Raw genomic sequence first — 20,083 nt, forward strand, 5'->3', positions numbered from 1 at the left:
TCCATCCATTTTCTGAGAGTGCTTGTCCAATTAAGGGTCATGGGGAGTCCAGAGCCCACAGGCACAAGGCAGGGAACAACCCAGGATGGGGCAGCAACCCATTGTGGGGCACACTAGCACCCCATTCACTCATTCATGCAATTAATTAACTCCAGTTAACCTCAGTGTGTTTTTGGACTGTGAGGGGAAACTGGAGTACCCAGAGGAAACCCCATAATGACACAGGGGGAACACACAAACAGGCATGATAGAGACTTGAACTCTGGTCCCAGAGGTGTAAGGCAACAGTGCTACCCACAGCACCACCATCCCATCAGTTAAGGCTATAACTCATAAACTGTTTGACCGATCTTTTTCAAACTTTGCAGAGGCATTGCATGGCTGCTGAACTAGAAGTGATTACATTTTAAGACAGATCATTTTCTATGGAGCCCCTCTAGTATCAGAAGAGGAAAAAAGAGCCACGTGTTAATCTGCTCTCAAATTCCAGTTCATCACCCAGACAATATGCATGCAAACTTTGAAAAAGATCTGTAAAAGACTTATTGAGTTATTGTGTGCAGTTGCAGAGGAAAAAATCATGTATATTCCCTGACCAGAGATTAAAATTATGCCCTACACTAAGAACAACAAGATATTTTCTTTTTAGCTGAGCATTTCTGCCTATCCATCCTGAGCACAGGGGAAGGATACATCCTGGATGGGATTCCAGTCTAACGTGGGGCGCATGCACACAAAACAATTGAGATTTAGAGACACCAGAAAGCCTAGCTGCACATCTTCAGACTGCAGGGGGAAATCTGTCTCACTTGTGGAGAACATGCTCACACACAGTGAAGATAAGATTCATTCTCCTAACCATGAAAACGTGAACTTCCACTACTGCTCACTGCAGAATATTTTAATGACCATTTATAAATTTTTTTTACTGTTACTTTTCAAGTAATGGTAAGTATTTTTATGATCAAATCCACCTCATATTACTATTCAATCTTGGTTAATGTATAAGGTTTATGGAATCTTTAATGCTTTATTTTTTCAATGGCATTTTCTAAATATAGGACAAAGAGACCATGTGTCTCGGTATCTTGGCTTTGATCTTTGATTTTGACTATACTGTTTTTCTTACCATAGGCCCCAGCTGACAATGAAGAGGTGAGGTCTGTTTGCATTGACTTCTCAGCACATTTCCGCTTTTGCAGAGGACCAGAGACTTCACGGCAAACTGGAGAACTTAGAACAGGTTCTAAAGGTAGGCCTTTCTGTGACATTTAGAGAGTTGGAGTGCAGGTGGATGCAAATATACTTAATACTTTTTCCTTTCATTTGGCAGCATATGCGAGAGGTTGCTGAGCGTAGGCAACAGTTGGAATTTGAACATGATCAGGCCCTGGCAGTCCTCACATTCAAACAGGATGAGGTCAAACGACTGCAGAGAGTGAGTGTCTAGAATTTAGCACCTTAATAACTGTGAATATCCAAGTTATATCAGTAATACTCTAACTAATCAAATTTTGAGACAGATCATACCAACATTAAGCAATGAGACTTAGTGGAAGTAAACTGAAGGGTGAAAGCAGACGACTTTTAAAATGAGAATGACTACCTCAAAAAAATTATGGATCAAGATCTACACCTGATTTCATTTTGAGACAAATTGCCCTAAAAATGAAGTAGCAGCACTGTGTTGCAGCAAAGGAAGGAAATGGAGGCTGTAAAAGACACTTGATTATGTGAATACAGTAACTCTGTTGGGTCTTTTTCAAGCTTTGAAGACACATTCTATGGGGGAAGATCTGGAAGCGGTCAAATTTTGAGAAAGATCCCCCAATACTATAAAGCAATGCCCCATATTGATAGCAAAGTATCATTTCAGACATTTGATCAAGTTAAAATAAAAAAAATATTGGTCTGATCTCTTACAAATATTGCACACATTTTATGGGTGAAGATCTGGACATTTTCAAATTTTGAGATAAATTGCACCATAACTGAAGCTTAGAGACAGCAAAGAGAAGGATGATTCAGAAAACTAGAACTTTACAATGTGATTTCGTAATCTTTTTTTAATTTCGAAATATACATTAGAAACCTTAAGAGTAATTACTGTCCCCACAGGTAAATACACGAAACTAAAGATTGGGCGTCAGGCTGGTATTAAACAGCGTCAAGCGAACGCCAGTGAAACGCCAATCGAACGCAGCTACAAAACGCAGGAAAAACGCGTATGGCGATCAGAGGGCGTTCGTTCAGAACGTCCGTGTGGATGAGGCCTAAGGGAGAGCCCAGCCACTCTGCGGAGAAAACTCATTTCGGCCGCTTGTACTCCTGTCCTCGTTCTTTCGGTCACTATCCACAGCTCATGACCATAGGTGAGGGTAGGAACGTACTGTAGATAGACTGGTAAATCGAGAGCTTTGCCTTTTGGCTCAGCTCCTTCTTTACCATGACAGACCGATGCAGCGCCCGCATCACTGTGGACGCCGCACTGATCTGCCTGTCGATCTCCCATTCCATTGTCCCCCTACTCATGAACAAGACCCCGAGGTACTTAAACTCCTCCACTTGGGGGAGGACCCCATCGCCGACCCGGAGAGAGCATTCCACCCTTTTCCAGCTGAGGACTATGGTCTCGGATTTGGAGGTGCTGATTCTCATCCCAGTCGCTTCACACTCGGCTGCGAACTGTCCCAGTGAGAGCTGAAGGTCACGGTCCGATGAGGCCAACAGAACCACATCATCTGCAAAAAGCAGAGACCTAATCCTGAGGTCACCAAACCGGACACCCTCTACGCCCTGGCTGCGCCTAGAAATTCTGTCCATAAAAACTATGAAAAGAATCGGTGACAAAGGGCAGCCCTGACAGAGTCCAACCCTCACCGGAAACAAGTCCGACTTATTGCCGCCCATGCGGACTAAGCTCTGGCACCAGTCATACAGGGACCGAACAGCCCTTAAAAGGAAGCCCGGCACCCCATACTCCCGGAGCACCCCCCACAGGACTCCCCTAGGGACACGGTCGAATGCCTTCTCCAAGTCCACAAAACACATGTAGACTGGTTGGGCAAACTCCCATGAATCCTCCAGAACCCTGCGGAGAGTGTAGAGCTGGTCCACTGTTCCACGGCCAGGGCGAAAACCACACTGCTCCTCCTGAATCCGAGGTTCGACAATCCGGCGGACCCTCCTCTCCAGAACCCCCGAATAGACCTTACCAGGGAGGCTGAGGAGTGTGATCCCATAGTTGGAGCACACCTTCTGGTCCCCCTTCTTAAAGAGGGGGACCACCACCCCGGTCTGCCAGGCTAGAGGCACTGCCCCCGATGTCCACGCGATGCTGCAGATGTGTGTCAACCAGGACAGCCCCACAGCATCCAGAGCCTTAAGGAACTCCAGGTGGATCTCATCCACCCCCGGGGGCCCGGTCACTGAGGAGCTTTTTAACCAACTCAGCAACCACCGCCCCAGAGATAGGGGAGTCCACACCCAAGTCCCCAGACTCTGCTTCCACATTGGAAGGCATGTCGGTGGGATTGAGGACGTCTTCGAAGTATTCCTTCCACCGACCCAAAACATCCCGAGTTGAGGTCAGTAGCACCCCATCCCCACCATAAACAGTGTTGATGTTGCACCGCTTTTCCACCCGGAGCTGCCGGATGGTGGACCAGAATCGCCTCGAAGCCATCCGGAAGTCGTTTTCCATGGCCTTGCCAAACTCCTCCCATACCCGAGTTTTTGCCTCAGCGACCGCCGAAGCCGCACCCCGCTTGGCCTGCCGGTACCTGTCAGCTGCCTCTGGAGTCCCACAGGCTAAAAAGGCCCGATAGGACTCCTTCTTCAGCTTGACGGCATCCCTCACCACTGGTGTCCACCAGCGGGTTTGGGGATTGCCGCTGCGACAGGCACTGACCACCTTACAGCCACAGCTCCGGTCAGAACATGGCCCATTCGGACTCAATGTCCCCCACCTCCCCCGGGACATGGGAGAAGTTCTGCCGGAGGTAGGAGTTGAAACTCCACCTGACAGGGGATTCCGCCAGACGTTCCCAGCAGACCCTCACTATACGCTTGGGCCTGCCAGGCCTGGCCGGCTTCCTCCCCCACCAGCGGAGCCAACCCACCACCAGGTAGTGATCAGTTGACAGCTCCGCTCCTCTCTTCATCCAAGTGTCCAAGACATGCGGCCGTAAGTCCGATGACACGACTACAAAGTCGATCATCGAACTGCGGCCTAGGGTGTCCTGGTGCCAAGTGCACATATGAACACCCTTATGCCTGAACATGGTGTTCATTATGGACAATCCATGACGAGCACAGAAGTCCAGCAACAAAACACCGCTCGGGTTCAGATCGGGGGGGGGCGTTCCTCCCAATCACGCCACTCCAGGTCTCACTGTCATTGCCCACGTGGGCATTGAAGTCATCCAATAGAACAAGAGAGTCCCCAGGAGGAGTGCTCTCCAACACCCCTTCGAAGGACTCCAAAAAAGGTGGGTAATCTGGACTGCCGCTTGGTGCATAAGCACAAACAACAGTCAGGACCCATCCCCCCACCCGAAGGCGAAGGGAGGCTACCCTCTCGTCCACTGCGGTAAACCCCAATGTACAGGCGCCCAGCCAGGGGGCAATAAGTATGCCCACCCCCGCTTGACGCCTCTCCCCATGAGCAACTCCAGAGTGGAAGAGGGTCCAACCCCCTTCGAGGAGACTGGTTCCAGAGCCCAAGCCGTGCGTCGAGGTGAGCCCGACTATGTCTAGCCGGAACTTCACAACCTCACGCACCAGCTCAGGCTCCTTCCCCATCAGAGAGGTGACATTCCATGTCCTTAGAGCTAGCTTCTGCAGCTGAGGATCGGACCGCCAAGGTCCCTGCCTTCGGCCACTGCCCAGCTCACATCGCACCCGACCCCTATGGCCCCTCCTATGGGTGGTGAGCCCATTGGAGGGGGGACTCACATGCCTTGTTCGGGCTGTGCCCGACCAGGCCCCATGAGTACAGGCCTGGCCACCAGGCACTCGCCATCGAGCCCCACGCCCAGGCCTGGCTCCAGGGGGGGGGCCCGGTGACCCGCGTCCGGGCAAGGGAAACTGTGATTCCACTCTTTTATTCATCATGAGGGGTCTTGTGAGCCGCACTTCGTCTGGTTCGTCTCACCCAGGACCTGTTTGCCTTGGGTGACCCTACCAGGGGCATAAAGCCCCGGGCAACTTACGATAGGGTGTCAGCTCCAGGAGAGGTGAATGAGAACCTACACCTAAAAATGTACACTTAATCAAATCCAGAACTGGAACTGCAAACAGAGAGTGAAATTGAAGCTGGGGCCGCCATCTTGTGAACACCACTATACCTAAATGCATTCCATGGATCTTTTTGCAAACTTCCCAGGTCGGTGATTCTAAAACTGTGAGGCCAACACGATTTTCTAAATATGCTGTATTAAAGTTTATGCTCATTTTTTTTCGTTAGTCTTCCCGTTCTGCAAATTTTAGTGATAACAGTCCAGCAGCCAGCAGTCCTGCAGCCAGTAGGCTAAATGTATGCTGGGGAACTGGGCAAAATTTGCAGTATTGTGGGAGAATTTAATTGTGTCACTTTTTTGTGTAGAGGTGGGAAGAGAGTGCAAGGTAGGCTTGTAAAAATATTTTCCTTAGATTGCAGTATTTCACCCAAGAACATTTTCACCAACCAAAAAAAAGAATTCATTATTACAAGCCTCTGTCTGTACCAATAGGGTATCTGTGATAGTTCCATTTCAATCACAGTCCAAATGAGAAATAAACAGAATATAAATATTTAGACATGTAAAAAATTTGAATAATATAAATGACATTTGAGTTCAGATTGGATGGAGGGCAGGTGATGGGTCTGTCCTGAAAATGCAGTGCTGTCATTTGCTCCCCTTTCTATGTTGTTTTTTTCACCTTTCAGGCCCAGTTTGCTGCTAAGAAGGAGCAGGAGGGAGTTGTGCAGATGCTGGAAGTGAGTTTTTACACACCGCATTCCACAGCAAAATCAACATCAGCATCATCATTACTATAATTATGAATTATGTATGCAACACAACATTTGGTAATACTTTACTTGACGGGGCACGAGTAACTTTTACTGAAGTACAAATCATGAACAAATGTATAAAACAAATGTTATGATTGATTATAGATGAATGAACACGGGATCAATACGTAACTAACAGTTTCTAGTTAATTAATCCATTACACAGATCCATTACTACTGCATTATTTGTGCCCCCTCAAGTAAACTGTTACACAATATTGTACTGTATTAACTTTATTAGTAATGATAATTCAAGTTTAAATTTATATTAAGAAAGTAAATCAATTTGCTTTGGCATTATACACCTAGAAAATGACCAACTCTGGACTGTCAATGTGTGTTGTGAGAAAGTTGGTGCACATTTTTTTCATGAAATTTTATGCATGTGGTGTTTGTTACGGCACAAATGTTTTCTTGCTTCATTTTTTTTTTTTTTTAATACTTCCTATAAATTTCTTAATGTTGTATGTTTTGTTTTTATTTTGACTCAGACCACACTGGACAGCATGCAGGTAATGGCAAATAACATTATCATTTCTTCCCACATACAGAAGTGGACAGATTTGTTGGTACCCTTACAGCTCATTGAAATAATGCTTCATTTCTCCTATAAGTGATTCAATTAAAAGCAATTGTCTAATGTATACCTGCATGCCTTTAGTATGTGACAGAGCAAACCAATAAAATTGTGAAAAAAATGATTTGTTGTTGATTTTACAAAGATTTGCTAAAATAGTATGAAAAGATTTGTTGGTACCCCTATCCTTGCATTATAGTCATGTTTCAAACTAAGTGTTTAATCTTAATTAGTATCATAGGCGCCTTCAAGCTTTTCATCAGCCATTCAGCCTATTTAAAGGGAAAGAACATGCTACTGTGTTGTTTGGTATCATTGTGTGCACCACACTGCACATGGACCAGAGAAAGCATATATGTAGGAGAGAGCTGTCCGAGGAGCTCAGAAAGAAGATTATACTGTAGATAACCATGTTAAAGGTAAAGGGTATATGACCATCTCCAAGCTGCTTCATGTTCCTGTGACCACAGTTGGCAATATTATTAAAAAGTATAGGATTCATGGGACTGTAGCCGACCTCCCAGGACGTGGACACAAGAGGAGCAACCCCAGTTGGATCAGAAGGATAGTGTGGATGATAGAATAAAAGCCAAGAAAACCATTCAAAACCATTCAAGCTGAGCTCCAAGATCAAAGTACATTACTTTCTGATTGCACCATCCATCGCATTTTGAACAATAATGGACTCCATGAAAGAAGACCCAGGAGAGCTACACTACTGACAGAAAAACATATAAAGCCAGGGTGGAAAATGCCTGTTGACAAGCCACAAAGTTTCTGAGAGAATGTCCTTTGGACTGATGAGACAAAACTGGAACTCTTTGGCCAGTCACATCAGCTGTATGTTCGCAGAAGGAAAAATGAAGTTTTAAAAGAAAAGAACACCATTCCTACTGTGAAACATGGAGGGGGCTTGGTTTTGTTTTGGAGCTGCTTTGCTGCATCTGGCATAGGGAACCTTGAATCTGCGCAATGAAGTCTCAAGACTACCAAGGCATCCTGGAGCGAAACATACTGCCCAGTGTCAGAAAGATCAGCCTCAGTCGCAGGTCATGGGTCCTTGTGGTGACACAAAATATTAAATTATAGGTACCATATTTTTTGCCCGTGCCATTTTCATGTGTTTAATTATATAAAATATTCAACTGAATCAATAATCAAAAACAAAGTCTGATTTAAATATGTTAAATATGGAATAAACAATAAGGGATGCCATTAAACATTTTCAAGTTATTTCAGAGATAATTGTGTTTTTTTGTGTGTGTGGAAGGGTACCAAAAAAAATGTCCACATCAGTATCTACTGCAGTACTTGGCATTTTGTAATTTCAGCAGTGTCCCTGGTTAATTTAGCTAATTTAATTAAAGTGACATGTTAATGGAAACGGAAAGATAGTGTAAGATAAATCTGAACTCTTTTGAAAGGCTTCTTATAACATTTTGGTGGCCTACACCCCTGAACAGAGCAGTGTACTGTCATAGCACATCGTCACACACAAGAACATGCATGATGATTTAATTGCTGAGCAAATGTATTCATTGAAAGTAAAAGAGAATGTATAATTGTGCCTCCCTATTTTACAAATATAAAGTTATAAATTCTCTTCCTTATGGGTCTGCAGGTCCTGCTTTTAAGTTTCAACATTCCCTGTTGTTTTACTAAGTAAATCACAAAAAATCAACAACCCAAAACATTTGCCATGAGATTAACCATACAGTTGTGGCCAAAAGTTTTGAGAATGACAATAGTATTGGTTTTCACAAACCAAAGCTGCTTCAGTGTTTGTCAGATGTTCCTATGGTATACTGAAGTATAATTACAAGCATTTCATAAGTGTCAAAGGCTTTTATTGACAGTTATGTTAAGTTTAAGCAAAGAATCAAGATTTACATTGTAGGCCTTTCTTTTTCAAGACTTCTGCAATTCGCTCTGCCATGCTGTCAATCAACTTCTGGGCCAAATCCTAACTGATGGTAGCCCATTCTGGCATAATCAGTGCTTGAAGTTGTTGGTTTTTGTTTGTCCACCCACCTCTTGAGGATTCTAAATGGGATTAAGATCTGTGGAGTTTGTCAATGGGGATTCATCAGAGAAAATGACTTTACCCCAGTCCTCAGCAGTTAAATCCCTGTACCTTTTGCAGAATAGCAGTCTGTCTCTGTTGTTTTTCTTGGAGAAAAGTGTCTTCTTTGCTGCCCTTCTTGACACCAGGCCATCTTCCAAAAGTCTTTGCCTCACTGTGCATGCAGATGCACTCATACCTGCCTGCTGCCATTCTTGAGCAAGCTCTGCACTGGTGGTGAATCAACATCAACTTTAAAAGATGGTCCTGGTGCTTGCTGGACTTTCTTAGTTGCCCTGAAACCTTCTTCGCAACAATTGAACCTCTCCCCTTGAAGTTTTTGATGATCCAATAAATGGTTGATTAAGGTGCAATCTTACTAGCAGCAGTATCCTTGCCTATGAAGCCCTTTTTGTGCAAAGCAATGATGACTGCACATGATTTCAAACCCATTTCCACTACATTTCAGCCCTGCCACAAAAGGACCTGCTAACATCATTTGAGTGATTCTCTGGTTAACACAGGTGACAGTGTTGACAAGAACAAGGCTGGAGATCACTCTGTCAGGTTGATTGAGTTAGAATAGCATACTGGGTGCTTTAAAAGGAGAGTGGTGCTTGAAATCATTGTTCTTCCTCTGTTAACCATGGTTCCCTGCCATCACTTCCCTGCCATCACTTTGTGAAAATTAATGTATGTGTCATTCTCAAAACTTTTGGCCACGACTGTAGTAAGCTGACATGTAATGAATGCGGGTGAAATTTTGATGGCACATTCATGTTGGCTTTATTCTGTTTCAAAGAAGAATATTAACAAAGTAAAATAGTCCGTGTGATCTAGATGTATAAATGAACAAGCAAGACGATTGTGCTGCTTTGCCATGATGAGGTAGTTGACTAGCTCACTTACCATCTATCCATCCATCCATAACACTGTCTGTTGAGGGCATATGGATGCACTTCATGCTCCCTGAACATTTTTCTCAAGGTTTGAGTGCCAGAGTTCGTTTCTACTTCCTTTCTCTATTTAGGCATAAAAGTATACAAACTGCCATTAGCCCAAAATGAAGCCTATGATCAGCAGTGCTGAAGTTCATGTGATGTAACTCCAGCTTGATGGTTTGATGCCTGATACCCAGAGGCATTTCGTATCTTTTGGTGTTTCTCCCCAAAACTGGAGTGCAGAGATGCTACTCTTTGACCTAAAAGCTGATTTACACTTCTGTGCCAAGCCTATGCAGAACTTATAGAGATTCTACGCAGAAGTTTAAATCAGCCTTAAGCCTAGGTGATGACAAATATTTTGATTTTTTTCATATCAGTCAACATCAATGTATTTCAATAGAATTTAAGTAATTAATTCTTTACTTCAATGCTCCTTTTTTGCTTAAATTTCCTTAGAATTGCCTTGAACCAGATTCAGAACATGAAAAACGCAACAAATTCAATTAATTGAAATCTCCATTTAATAAAAAAATCATACAAATATTTTTGTCTAAGGGTATAACAGTGGAAAATGCTGAGATTACACATTATACCTGGATTTTTTCTCTGGCTGATTCTTCCAGGGAATAGTGTCACACCCCGCTCCGTCCGCTCCTGATGTGTGCCACGCCCACCTCGTTACCTCGTGTTCAGCCCTGATTGTGATCACCTGTGTCCTGTTATGTCTAGCCCGTCTTTTGTATTTAGTCCTCGTCTGAGTCAGTCTTCCCCAGACTTGTCATTGTGTTGTCCGTTAGATGTCCCTAATTGTCTGTCTTTTGACGATTAAAGACCCCGATTACCCGTCATTTTGACTCTCGCCTGCTTCCCTGCTCACCTGCCTACCGAAACGTGACAAATAGGATTGATATTGCTGTTAATGTTAACACTCATCCCTTAATAAGAAATAAAATGCTTTGTCCTGTTTTTAACTAATACAGGACGTTATTTGTCGGGTTTACAGAACACAGCATCAATCTGTTGTGTATCAGATATTAAACTACAAAAAGCACCACCAGCCACCAATGTCTTTTTACCTTATTTATCCACAATATCTCCCTTTTTAAGATGTTGTGGCTGTTGAGCGGTCCTTTTCTTCTTAATTTTGGTATGATTTTTGTATTAAAATTAATAAGCAAAATTAGAACCTTGAATGGAAGAAAAAATTATTTAAATTAGAATTATATTGTGTTAATTATCAGTATTGACTGATATGAAAAAAAATATTTTACCATATCACTCAGCTCTAATGGATAGATAAATTTAGTTGTTTGCCAACTGTTTTTTTTTTCATCTCAGGCTAAAGTTCAGGAGCTGGAGGAAAAATGTCGAAAACAGAGCAAACAGTTTAGCCTTCTGTCCCGCGAGCTGGAAAGGTTCCGTCTACAGGCCGAAACCTATAACCCTCACAGAGGCTCAGCAGTATCTGACCGGGATCTGAACCAGCTGACAAACATGAAAGGTTAGTCATGGACCTTGCACTGGTTGTAAACATGTATTGTTTCAGTTTGTAATATTTGTTACATGTATTCTACTTTAATTTGAATGTTTCATTTTATTTCATTTCATTTTTTATTTTATAAAAAGAAAACAACAAATAAAACCATTTCCACATTCTCCATCATAATATCACACCTTTCGATTTCCTTGCTTGAAAAGGAGTAGGCAGAAGTATAAACTTATTTGGTCCTACCCCATTCATACCATATCACATCAAGATTAACCTCCTTCAAATTACAACAATAACAGCTGAATAAATTAACCTTACAACAAAACCAGCAATTCTACCCCATGCACAATTCCACCCCCCCCCCCCCAAAAAAAAGAGCAAATCACAATTTTTTATGTTAGAATGTTGTGTAGTTCAATATCAAAGAAAAACATTGATTTCCAATTATAGCCATTATAATTTTCTAGGTTATTTGCATAGTTGTTTCCCTCATAGAACAAAAACACCACTTGTCAAATGATATAGTTCAGTCTGAATTACATTCCAAAAAAATCCTCACAACCCTGTAAGAAATGTTGCGTTCTCCTTCTTCAGAAGTGGAGGCTGCTGCTAGCTTGGTGTCCAGCACTCTTGGAACGGGGTTTGGGAGGATGGAGCAGACACCAAGAATTTATCATCATGAGCTACCTACTACTGGCAGTGAATCAGCTCCAGAGCCAGAGCCCTACAGCTTTGCATCTAAACCTGTGGCTCTTCATCCCAGCTCACGAAAGGCCTTCCCACCTCAGGGTGTGAGTATGAGTATATATGCCTATGAATTCTCCAAAGCATACCTATAGTTGTATATAAATATGCAGTTAGGTACAAATGATATTAATAACAGAGGTTTGAAAGGGAGACACTGCCCCATTAAATGACTTCTTATAGTTATAAGCCATTTTCACGCATGAACTCCAGACATTGTCTGGATGTTTTCCTGACTTGCCCTTTCATAAATGTGACACACAATCAGAGATTGTCCATGTCATATCTACTACAAATACTTTGGTTGGTTTAGACAAGGGTTGATGTTTGGTTGAGCATGCAGGAGGCAGGACATGACCCAAAAGTATCCTGCAGAAATCACAGTGTTTTGTTTACAACACATCGATGACAGCAGACAAAGCTACGACTCATGTGCAGTGATGATTGTTTTTGTGTTGATCAGTTGATACATTTTACATGTATTTTAACGTATCGACAAAATCAGTGAAAGAATGGAACACAACGTACAGGCAAGCAGAAAAACTTCTTTATTCTTCCAGTTTCAAGGCAGTCGCATGATAGAAACATCATCAACACGCCCACTCGCTTGCGGTGAATTCTCCAGACATTTTCCTGCTCCATTCACACATAAGGGTCAATTGGAAATTACTCAAAGAGCTAGGAGGGTATATCTGTTTAATGTCCGGTATAACTAATTTGGACATTGGCGTTCACGCATGCAGCCCCTGCTGGTAATGCATAAGAAAGCTCAGGGTGGCTGTGCATGCAAGTCTAGAAGAGGCCAAGTAAATTCAACTGGGTAAGAGGAGCATCAGAGTGGAGTAACTTTGTGTGGTTATCAGTGGTTTCTTTTTGGTTCACTTAAAAAGCTTAAGACGTTTTGACCATAGTGTGACCATAGTATATCGTTAGTTTTTTCTGTAATGATGATTTGGTTATTTCAACCAAACTACCAAGAACCTAGGTACCACCTTTTTGGCAGACCCTCAGCCTTCAGCCAACTTCGGCCAAACAAGATATGTTTCCCTTGAGTTCTATGATCTTGTAATGAATCACTCAATATAAGTGTAGCGAGTGGTGATGGTATACTCCCGAAGGGTACCAACCAATGGTACCAATAGCCACAAGTCAGCTCGACTACGCCACCCCAGGTACTACCCCCGGAGAAAGTTCGGTCGCCCTACACCCCGGGCCAAGGCACACAGGTCCGTTTACCATGAAAGCGGAGAGATATTGTTCGAACACAAATTTTATTAGAACTAAAACCACAAAATTAGTCAGTCACAACACCATAGGCCTAAGATACAGCCTGGACACCAGCAGCCACGTCTTGCCGGTCTAAGACTGGGCGCTGAACCCTAAAACAGCACAAGAAAACCCGGAAAATGCATACAATCATACAAACCAACAAATATATATATATATAACTACAAGCCACCACAATAATCACACAAAACCCAAAGAAAACACTGCAGTCAAGTAAAAAAAATCAACCAAACAAATAAAATACATAGCCACATACCCGAGCGAACAATTTACATTGATAACACAAAACACATTTTTACCCATTCAAAACAGGACAATATATCAAACAAATAACGTAATACAATTAAAACAAAAACCAACCTTTGAAAAGTGAGGGACCAATCAGCCCCTCTAACACCGTCGCACGCAAGTAACCAGGCTTCCCCCCCCCCCAGCCAAACCGCTCCCCAGCTAAGCACCCGCTGGTGAATCGGCCGGCCACAGGCTGGACGGAATACAACAACTCAAACCGGAAGCGCTCAAAGCGCGACACGGTGCAAACGTCACTAAACAGCAGCAGTAGGGCAGCACAGAGCCGCCGTAGGCAGAGCGGCAGTAAGGCAGCACAGAGCCGCCGTAGGCAGAGCGGCAGTAAGGCAGCACAGAGCCGCCGTAGGCAGAGCAGCAGTGGTTCCACGTAAGATGGAGCAGCAGTCACCGCCGCACCACAGCACACGGGACCCTATAGTAACAAAACAGTAAGGTAAGGGGCTAATTAATCATAAGGTAACGCCATCTACCCACCTACAAACCAGGCGAAACATTTAACTCACACCTTAGGAGAAACCCCGCTGCATTATTCCCAGCATCAGGCGTCCTGTCGCAGCTTGGACCATTTACACCACCCAAGGGCTGAACCCCCGGTACAAGATGTCCCGACCACTAATCCCGGAACAAACCGGGAATCCAACAATTACAATAACCGCCGAGAAGGAGCATAGCGCATCTGTGCTAGGGTAACCCTTATAGTCTGAGCGCCCTCTCCTATTGGCTACTCACCCCCCAGGGCTTAATAACACACCCGTTGTTATCGTTTCCTCCTCCTACTACAGTCTACCCCCATCTCTTTTCATCGTCGCCCCGACGATGGCACAAGCCAAAGAGAGAAACCACTACATCCATGGCCTAAACGAAGCAATCACAGCATTAGATGCAGAATCTAATGAGCGCACGGCCTCATGCCCCCCCCCCAATGGCCTAGGCAGATGATGGATATTGGAATGCCGGCCAGCAGTAGGTCGTACAGTCCGCCGAAGGGTCACCCCCCTAATGTCTACATTATTAGCTAATGGGGCTGCCAAGGGAGCTGACGGTTCGCTGGTTAGAGCCAAGTCCACCGAAGGAGTTTGAATAGGTTCCACCTCACCCGGTATCTGAGACACCTGCGGAGTAGCTGCCGACACCAAAGCTGGAGCTGACGAGATCACAGTCAACACCTGATCTTCTGACCCTAAACACAACAAGTCACCAGCCACTGAATCCTCATCCTCCAACTGTGGCAGGTCTATTAATGGTGGAGAACTAACTGCCACACCTGTAGGAGGGTCAATTCCCACCACTGCCTTCAATAAATTACGATGGACTCTCCTTACCTTAGCCTGATCAGTCAGGGGTGCCACAGTGTACACAGAGCCACCGGAATCAGGTGCCTGTAAAACTCTATACACTACCGAACCCCACAAATCCTGAATTTTATGCCGACCCCTGGCATTGGTCTCCCGTAACAGCACACACTGACCCTCAACCAAAGGGACATCCCGAACATGCTGATCATAGTTCCTTTTCCGACGGGCTGCAGCAACCCTTAACCGTTCTCTAGCACCATCAGCCGCATCCTGTAATCGGGCTTGATGCTCTTTGACCCACTCATGAACATACCCCCTACCAGGTTCCTGAACTCTACCAAGTAGAAAATCCACCGGGAGCCTAGGCTCCTGGCCAAACATCAAGAAAAAGGGGGACTCACCCGTGGCCTGATGGGGAGTTGTGTTATAGCAGTACAGTAACTGCGGCAGACAGGAATGCCAATCTCGCTTGCGAGACACCGGCAGCGCACGAAGTAGGTTATGAAGCGTCCTGTTGAACCGCTCGCACTGCCCATTCCCAGCCGGGTGGTATGGAGTAGTGCGGGAGCGCTCAACGCCATAAAGATCACAAAGCTGGCGAATCAGAGAGCTCTCAAAATTACGGCCCTGGTCGGAATGAATCCGAACGGGGACCCCAAATTTGTAAAACCATTCCGAAACCAAAACCTGCGCCACAGTGGTGGCACGTTGATCTCGAGTAGGGATGGCCAGCGTGTACTTACTAAAAATGTCTGTCATAACCAGAACATTCTCCAAGCCATTGCTAGCAGGCTCCAACACCGTGTAATCTATCGCCAAGATTTCATTAGGCTTTGATGCTAAAAGATGCCCCATATAGCTATGAGCTACTGGCTGATTGTCCTTCGCTACCTGGCATCTCTCACACATCTGGCACCACCCAGCCACCTCTGAAGACATACCGGGCCAGTAACACCGTGATCGCAGAAGCCCCAAGGTCCTCTCTACCCCCTGGTGGCCATGCTCCTGATGGAGCTGTGTCAAAACCTCCTCCTTCAATGCAGCTGGTAGTAGCAACTGAAGTTCAGCCTCCCCCCCATCGGGATGAAAAACCTGCCGGTACAAAATTCCTTCCCTCTCCACCAACCGACCCCATTGTCGCAACACCACCAACACAGGCCGGGAAAGCTGTTTCCGCTCCTCAAAGTTGGGGCGCTGCTTCCGCCTCCAAAACACCAAAACCTCCTTCAAAATGGGGTCAGCCTGCTGAAGCACACAGATGTCCACCGGGGAATGCCGTGGCAAGACTGTAATTGCCGCTTGAGTCCCTTCAACCTGACGGGACTGCAAAGCTTGCCGTAAAGGCCCAGGAAGCAAAGTGCCAGGGACTATACCCTCCATCTCCGAGGCACTTAATGGATGCTGCCGAGATAAAGCATCCGCATTTTTATTACTCTTCCCTGACCGATACTTAATCTCAAAATTAAAACCCGCAAGCTGAGCAGCCCACCGTTGCTCAGTTGCTCCAAGCTTTGCAGTAGACAAGTAGCTCAGTGGGTTATTGTCGGTATACACAATGCACTTATGCCCCAGCAGATACTCCCGAAATTTTTCAGTCATGGCCCACTTCAGTGCCAGAAACTCCAGTTTCATAGAACTGTAATTCTGCATGTTACGCTCAGTCGGCCTCAGACCTCGACTGGCGAAAGCTATTGGCCTGACCCTACTATCCTGCTCCTGTGAAAGTACTGCCCCCAGGCCGCCATAACTGGCGTCCACCTCCAAAATAAATGGCTGTGAGAAATCCGCATAGGCAAGCACCGGCGCAGTAGTCAGCTTGGTCTTGAGAGCTTCAAAACTATCAAAACATTCCACAGTCCAGCTCTCGATCAGACCCGGCCCTCCCTTCCCTTTGGTCTTTGAGCCACTAAGCTCTGCAACCCACCTGTGGAGGGGGGCGGCCAGCTTGGCAAAACCCTCTACAAACCGCCTATAATAGCTAGCAAAACCCAGAAAAGAGCGCAACCCTGATGCAGTGGTGGGAAGTGGCCAATTAGCCACTGCTTCTACCTTGGCTGGGTCCGTAGAGACCCCCTCCTTCGAGATCACATGGCCAAGGTAGCGTACCTCAGACTGGAAAAAAACACATTTGCTCAATTTGACCTTAAGACCCTCCTGCTGGAGTCGGCTCAACACTACCTCCAACCTTTCCAGATGTTGTTCCACGGTGGAGGAGAACACAACAATGTCGTCAAGATATAACAATAAGGACTGGCCCTGTTGGTCCCCAAAAATCCTCTGCATCAGCCGCTGAAACGTGCCCGGGGCATTGCATAACCCAAACGGCATACGATTAAATTCGAATAGCCCAAAAGGCGTACAAAATGCCGTCTTTGGACGATCCTGCTCTGCCACCATTACCTGATTGTAACCACTGGCCAGGTCTAAAGTAGAAAACCAGCCTGCCCCAGTAAGGGCATCAAGAGACTCCTCAATCCGAGGTAGGGGAAAAGCATCCTTTCTGGTCTTATTATTCAACTGCCTGTAGTCTACGCACAGGCGCAAGCTACCATCCTTTTTCCGGACCAGAACAATAGGAGAAGCATAGGGACTACTGCTTTCCTTAATCACCTGTGCCTCCAAAAGCTGATTAATATGCCCTTTCACCAACTCATATTCTGAAGGTGGTATACGCCTATAGCGCTGTCTCACTGGGGCCTCATCCATTAATGGAATCTCATGCGTAATCAAATCTGTACACCCCAAATCCCCATCATGAACAGAAAACACTGACGCAAATTTCCTCAGCAGGGTTTTGACTCGAATCTGTGCCTCAGCCGAGAGTGAGGAGAGGTCCAGAACCTCCACTGGATCCAAGGCTGCCATGGTTGCAGACTGAAATGCCGTAGTGGATACCCCAGATGACACCTCAGTAACTCCAGTAGGGAGGCTCACCACGCTAACCTCACCCAACGTACCTAGAAGGGTATGGGGGTAGAGAAGCACATCAGTGGCCCCCACATTAGTAACAGAGACATACACAGTGCCCCGCACCACCCTAACCAACGCTGGGGAAGCAAGCAGCCCAGCAGGCAAACCAGTCTCAGGAGGTTCAAACATTACAGTGCCACCAGAAAACTGCTCTGAGCATGTCGCAGCCACCAGCTTCATCGTCCCACCTGGAACGCGGCAGGCCCTCCTACCACGAACCTTAACCCTACCAGAGACAACCCGAAGAGCTGACTCCTGATCATGACACTGATGTAATGCCTGCACAACTGGTTCAGGGGCCTGACACAAGCCAGGCTGTTCAAACAACAAGCCATGCTGGGAAAACAACTCTCGGTAACACCTCTTGATCACATTCATACCCAATATGCCTGGAAATTGGGATGGTAACCCACCAGGGGGGTCCCTAACCACCAGTACTCCACACCCCTTCATCCACTTCCCACACAGATTAATATCTAGCTCGAGATAGCCGATATAGGGAATAGCTAGTCCATTGGCAGCTCGAAGCTCTAACCAGTGGCAATCCCGAAGTCGCTCATGACCCAAAGGCACAAAATACTGCTGGAAGAAGCTCTGAGTGATAGTGGACACCATAGACCCAGTGTCAACCAAACAGGGCACCCTGACGCCACTCATGTCCACCTCCAAATGGGGGCAAGGTGACACTAGCTGGGAAGCATTCCCCAAATTACTTGAGCCCGTAACAGTCCCAACTGAACTTTGGCCCCCCAGTTCAGTGGGCGCTAGTTTTCCGACGGCTGCGCCGGACCAGACTGACTATTAGGCTGTGAGGATACCCGTTGCCGGGGCAGATTACCAGGAAAAACACGCAAACCATCACACTCCCTGGCGAAGTGACCGGGCTGCCGACAACGCCGACATATTACAGGGTCCTGCCGAAAGGCCCGATCACGCTGACTGGGGTTCTGCAACAGAGCAACACTCTGTGTGAGCTGAGTCAACTGCTCCTGCTGACGCTTCAAGAGCTCTCTCACTTCCTCCAGTGCAACTGACTGAGATGAAATACCAGCACCCTGAGGACCACCACGAACCCCATACTGAATACCGAACACTGCAGGCACGGAACTACTCCGTCCACGTGCACCACGGGGCAGGCCCTCACGCTCCCACCTAATAGCCTCCCCTCGAACATCCAACAGCGTAGCCATAGGCTGCCGGCGCACCAATTGTTTCAATTCACGGCGCAAAGTGCCATCTAGCACATGTTCAATGAATTGATCCCGCAGCAACACCTCTGCATTCTCCATGTCAGCCGGCGCACGCTGTTTCACAGCCTCCATAAGGCCCATTAAAGCCAAGGAGAACTCCTGAAGAGATTCCCCATCCTCTTGCCTTCTAGCAAAGAAGGCTTGCTGTAAGGACACATAGGATTCGGTACACCCATACAGTTCCCTTAAAATGGCCATTATCCTTACTGGGTCTGTTCTATCCTGAGGACGGTACTTTATCTCCTCCCTTGCTTCCCCCTCCAGATGATCAAACAAGAAAAATGCCCGATCTGCAATAGACAAATGACGCGCCCTCATACTTGCCTCCACTTCCTCCAACCACTCAGTTAACCCTATACCTGTTCTTCCCCTAAAAATTGGGCATTTCCTATCCCTAGGGACAAGAACCATACGTTCAACAACAGGAGGACCCATACTGGGCATGGTGGATTGGATGGGGTTAACCATACTGGCACTAGGCCCTGGGGCAACAGGAACCGGCTCTTGGCGCAACCTCTCATTCTCAGCTTGTAGCTGAGAAACAAGCTCCCTCAACTCCTGTAACTCCTCAGCCATATCTACAACCCAACTAAAAGCTGAGCTATCCTGTATGGTATGGCACTCAAATTACAGTGGCGCGAAACCGTATCTTGGGCAATTCTCAGGAACATCCAAAGAGATTCCCAAGGAACCAGCTGCTGCTCTGCCTCTCCAAACTGAAACTACCCTTTGCAAAACAAAAACAAATTACACAATCACAAAATTAAAAAGAACAAACCTCCGCTAAAAGATGATCCTGCCGACTGCGCCCCAATGTAGCGAGTGGTGATGGTATACTCCCGAAGGGTACCAACCAATGGTACCAATAGCCACAAGTCAGCTCGACTACGCCACCCCAGGTACTACCCCCGGAGAAAGTTCGGTCGCCCTACACCCCGGGCCAAGGCACACAGGTCCGTTTACCATGAAAGCGGAGAGATATTGTTCGAACACAAATTTTATTAGAACTAAAACCACAAAATTAGTCAGTCACAACACCATAGGCCTAAGATACAGCCTGGACACCAGCAGCCACGTCTTGCCGGTCTAAGACTGGGCGCT

General features: G+C 46.0%; 1 protein-coding gene across 1 annotated transcript in view; it reads left to right on the top strand.

The window, feature by feature from the left end:
- The window catches only part of LOC111859710 (RIMS-binding protein 2-like), a 66,905-nt gene that overhangs the window by 23,434 nt on the left and 23,388 nt on the right, over window positions 1-20,083 (top strand). The window contains exons 4-9 of the mRNA XM_072701475.1: window positions 1,135-1,252; window positions 1,334-1,438; window positions 5,930-5,980; window positions 6,547-6,567; window positions 10,977-11,139; window positions 11,722-11,918. Coding sequence (XP_072557576.1) covers window positions 1,337-1,438; window positions 5,930-5,980; window positions 6,547-6,567; window positions 10,977-11,139; window positions 11,722-11,918 — 534 coding nt within the window. The 5' untranslated portion in view covers window positions 1,135-1,252; window positions 1,334-1,336. The remainder of the gene's footprint in view (window positions 1-1,134; window positions 1,253-1,333; window positions 1,439-5,929; window positions 5,981-6,546; window positions 6,568-10,976; window positions 11,140-11,721; window positions 11,919-20,083) is intronic.

This window comes from Paramormyrops kingsleyae, chromosome 17 (genome assembly GCF_048594095.1).
Source record: "Paramormyrops kingsleyae isolate MSU_618 chromosome 17, PKINGS_0.4, whole genome shotgun sequence".
NCBI classification, from domain to species: Eukaryota; Metazoa; Chordata; class Actinopteri; order Osteoglossiformes; family Mormyridae; genus Paramormyrops; species Paramormyrops kingsleyae.